Source organism: Sinocyclocheilus anshuiensis, unplaced genomic scaffold (assembly GCF_001515605.1).
Source record: "Sinocyclocheilus anshuiensis isolate Anshui unplaced genomic scaffold, SAMN03320099.WGS_v1.1 scaffold86, whole genome shotgun sequence".
NCBI lineage: Eukaryota > Metazoa > Chordata > Actinopteri > Cypriniformes > Cyprinidae > Sinocyclocheilus > Sinocyclocheilus anshuiensis.
The window spans coordinates 4,452,879-4,457,538 of NW_015547662.1; the positions used below are offsets into that span (position 1 = coordinate 4,452,879).

General features: G+C 35.1%; 1 protein-coding gene across 1 annotated transcript in view; it reads right to left on the reverse strand.

Moving 5' to 3' along the window:
* The window catches only part of LOC107702406 (transmembrane anterior posterior transformation protein 1 homolog), a 16,029-nt gene that overhangs the window by 3,614 nt on the left and 7,755 nt on the right, over positions 1–4,660 (reverse strand). The window contains exons 6-11 of the mRNA XM_016504731.1: positions 4,125–4,222; positions 3,904–3,973; positions 3,723–3,803; positions 3,527–3,636; positions 882–941; positions 621–689 (exon numbers count right to left, since the gene is read on the reverse strand). Coding sequence (XP_016360217.1) covers positions 621–689; positions 882–941; positions 3,527–3,636; positions 3,723–3,803; positions 3,904–3,973; positions 4,125–4,222 — 488 coding nt within the window. The remainder of the gene's footprint in view (positions 1–620; positions 690–881; positions 942–3,526; positions 3,637–3,722; positions 3,804–3,903; positions 3,974–4,124; positions 4,223–4,660) is intronic.

Below are 4,660 nucleotides of genomic sequence, written 5' to 3' on the forward strand. Positions count from 1 at the left end.
TGTGGGGGCGTGTTTAAACGAGGCATTTTAGGAGGGTGTGGACGAGTCTTAACTTTTATAAAGAATATCTCTTTGGGTTTGAGACTTTAGTCTTTGCAACTTTAGGGATCTTATCTATTCACGAACAGCTTGTAACACTCCAAAGAGAAAGGAAAAATTTAAATTGCATTGCAAATTTGAATGATCATGCATTTGGCCCCATTCACCAGTAACAGCAGATTATCAGTGAATCCCAGTTGTGTCCGATGAAAGTTTGTAAATCTATCACTGCAGAGGCGGGTGTTGGTGGGGATCCTCAGCTCTCCATCTCTTCACAAAATTAACCCACCTCTTCTTACATGACGAAGGCATATCTTCATAATCAGTACTACATAGTTCACGGTCTTTGTAATGTGTTTTCAGCATTACATTTCTAATATTTATAATATGTTTAGAAACAATTCTCTGAATTGCCTTTACACAGACTTTAAATATGACAGTAATGTGTGTTAACAAGAGCAGTGCAACAAAATGACGAATTTCAAATGATTGCAAACAATGTAAGGATTTATGTTCTTGCCTTTACATTGTACTGTGCGATAGATTTACTGTGATCATTATGAAATAAGGAGGCAGGTTACCAGTAGTGCAAGAGGAAGAGGAATGAAGCCCATCCTCCTAGACACACTGTCACTGTAGTCTGTGTATGCCTGGAAAACACACACAAATATCAGCATCTGATTTATAAAGCTGGATGAAATGCACTTCAAATAAAGTCAATGTAATCAGAACCATGAACAAGAGGAGACAAGCCACTTCTTGAAATTAAAATAATTTGACATTGACATTCAGGGTTCTGCTTCAAAAGGGTTTCTGATATGATAAAATGGACATGCACTTACATTCTTCTGTCTGCTGCTGACCAGATCAAATGCCAAGCTTGCTCTGTATTCACTGTAGACCTGCACACACACACACACACACACAGTTACAAGTTATGATGACTTGTGGTTCAGTACTTGATGAAGTTAAGGCGATTTCACACGGGATGGAATCGCCGCTTTGTCTCGTAGTGGAGGCGTTTTGTGCAGTTGAGGTGGTGCTCGCGTCGCGGTCTTACATTACCATAGTTACAAACAACAGATCACATTTGTATTTACTAAAAACTAACTAAATAAAACATAACGAAAGTTTTGTGTTGGTGATATTTGCTATTTATCATTTCATGGGAATATGACAGCGTAATCTTCATGTCAGACAGTTAACGATGGCATTTTACACGTATTTGTATTTCACCTAACAAACTCGTACATTGATACTGGATTTTTTGTATTTTTTATATCTCTGTAAGAGATTTACGATGAATCACATAACTCTGGGGATTCCATTACATTTAAAACGATCTTCATCATATGTTCAACACTCTGACATGAGCTCGGTGAAATGTTCCATGATTAGTTGTTAATAATCTGTTCAGTAATTGGTTAAAGCCGACAAGGTAACAAGGGTGTTGTTTTAACCAAAGTATGTTGCAGACATTTAATGAAGACCCTAAAGAATCATATCAACTTGTGGAAAATGGGCATATGATGTCACTTTAATAACAAGTAGAGTTTGGTTGAAATGCTGTTTCTGATTTTTTTTTAAAAAGACACCTTTTTGAGCAATTTAATAATCAAAAATCATAAACATTAAGATGTATACTGAATATGGTGCAATTGCTGGAAATTATCCCAAAATAAATATAGTGTCCACCTCTAGGAACGATGCTGTATGAGAGAGAAGAGTGTGCATGTGTGTGCTGTGACACTAATCTTCCTGCCTAAACTAAGCAGATCTGTCTCTAATCCCTGCCAGTAACTACACTCCTTATTCTGTCCTTACATACATCTCTACACCCCATCCACAGTTAAGTTCGCCTGCTCCACCCCTACTTTTCTCATCTTTTCCTTCTCTTGTCCCTCTTTCAGACCCATGTATAAGGACTGTTTAGTTTGTAGTGGCACTTATCGTTAGGGATGCACCGATCCGATACTCACTATCGGTATCGGTTCCGATACTGTCATTTTCTGCCGGATCATGTATCGGTCAGACGAGACCGATATTGTGCGTATACTATTCTGTGTAATTGTTAAGCCCCACCAAAGGCACAAAAACATTATAAAGCACCTAAAGTTTTCGTATCGGCCGATACTCAGAATTTTTGGTATCGGATCGGTTCTGAAAAAATGGTATCGGTGCTTATCGTTCATCTTATGAGTAGAGAGTAGAGGGGCTCTGTACTGGACAGAATCCGTGAAACCTTTCCACTGCTGGCTCTGTGTGCACTGATAGATCTGGGTCAGTGGATCTGTCAGGGTTTCCAAGACACTGAGAGCGGTGCTGATTTTCAGACACACTCCCAAAGGAAACCCGTCTCTCTTTGTAAAGACTTCCTTTCGACTGGGACAGAGGTTTTTGTTTTTCAGACAAGAAAGAACAGTCCAGTATCTGCGCTTGGGGGAGCACTTTGGCTTAAATAAATAGGTCATGTCATAGTTCTCACGTTGTTTTCTTTAGTTTTTTTCTAGATAAACGTATGCATATTAGTGTCTTGTCATTTCAATAGCATTAGGTAACGCTTACAAACCTTCCCTTTAAAATAAGCCCTGCATCACTAATGCATTTAAGTTACAGGACTTCATTTTATGATCGTTCATCCAATGCTCTTTTTATCTACCTGCACTGCTTCACATAAGTTTTCTCAATATCTTAACAGAAAATTTCCCCCGAAATTGTAAACTACCCCTTTAATCACAATTACAACTGTATAATACCAGCAGAAGTGTCACGATAACAAGTAGTATGATGATACATGTTGTATGGATGTGATTTTTGTTATTCAATTTTATATTATTAAATATTATTATTTATTTGTATTTAATATTGCACAAAAAAAATCTAAATTCTTTTAAATTGTAATAATATTTCACAATATTATAGTTTTTACAATATTAAGCCAAACTTGTACATGTACATGGGTCAAAGACGAAAAAGGGTTTAAGCATAAAAACAATAAGTGTAATACTGCTTTAAATTGTTGTTGTTTTTCCCAACATTTTTAAAAAAGTTTTCTGTTTAATTTAATTGCAATTTTGTTTTTGTTCTTCTGAGCAAAAAAAATAAATATCATACATTTTTCCCTGATTTACAGAAGACACGCACTAAAATGTCATTCAGTGTAACATTCTTGTCAGGCATATTTACAACTCAATTAACTAAAAATCAATTTATGACATATTAAAAGACTAATTACATTCACCCCAAATACTAATTAGTTGTAATTTAAAATTTTTAAAATTTGCCACTATCCTAGTCACTTTTGTAAATTTCTTTTGATGCGGACATCTTAACGTCTTTTTCCACATTTTCCACATTTTGGTTAAGCTAAAAATCCTGGTATAATGCATATCCTGGTAGCTACTTAAATATCGTATTTACGATACTACCGTTTGAAGAATACTATGGCACTGCCAGTATTTTGAGGCTGGTATACCATGCAACTCACATCTGCCGTGATGTCGTTAAACTTGGTGATGAAGGCATGTTTGACAACGTCCACTGCAGTCTCCGAGGCGATCACCATACAGACATCAGGAAACAACACCCATAGATGATCTGTGACCAATAATCAATGATTAATACACACATCAATGTCATGTATATGCACACACTGAAATGCGTCAGCTGTTAACTAGAGATACCTGGATTCCAGGAGAACTGCTCCATGTTTCTGAGACAGACGATTAGTAAGAGTGTGTAGTTTGTAAATCTTTCTTTAATGTCTATAGTGTGAAAGACAGAAAGTAACAGTGAGACAATTCATTGGTGACAAGTTGTGACAGACATGTTTTCATTTGCTAAATATACAGTATATGGACCTACCGCTATTGGACATCTGGAAGAGGTTGTTTTTCTCAAATTTCTTGAATACGCTTCCTTTGATCTCAACAAACTACACAGAGAAAAACACATACATCAGTATAGACCCTACAAAAAGTTTCTGTTCCTGCATAATGTAATATAATGTAACATGCAGAGATTAATGTCATTTGGAGTGTATTTAATTTAATGTTACTGGCATGCTAGCTTGTGCTTGTACTCACATTATTAGACATCATGATGGTGAGCAGCGACTTGTTATGTGAATTGAAGGCCACGTTCAGTGTGGTGGCCTGAACCATAATCAGAATGGCATGCAGAACTGCATTATTAATTAAGGAAAGTTATAACCTATGACTGATTGTAATATGTCAAATATGACACAAAACTTGCATTGAAATTAAATAGTAAAAAATGAATTTAAAAATAACATTCAGCAGTTTCAAAGTCATTTAGTGCTGTCAAACGATTAATCGCGAGAAAAATCGTTTTTGTTTACATAATATATGTGTGTACTGTGTTTATTTACTATGTATATATAAATACACACACATACAGTATATATTTTGAAAATATTTACATGTATATGCATTAATATATTTATATTCTTATATTTTATATTATATATAAATATATTTAATATATAAACAACATATTTTTCTTAAATATATGCATGCATGTGTTCGTAATAAATATACACAGTACACACACATATATTATGTAAACAAAAACTTTTATTTTGGATGCGATTAATCGCGAT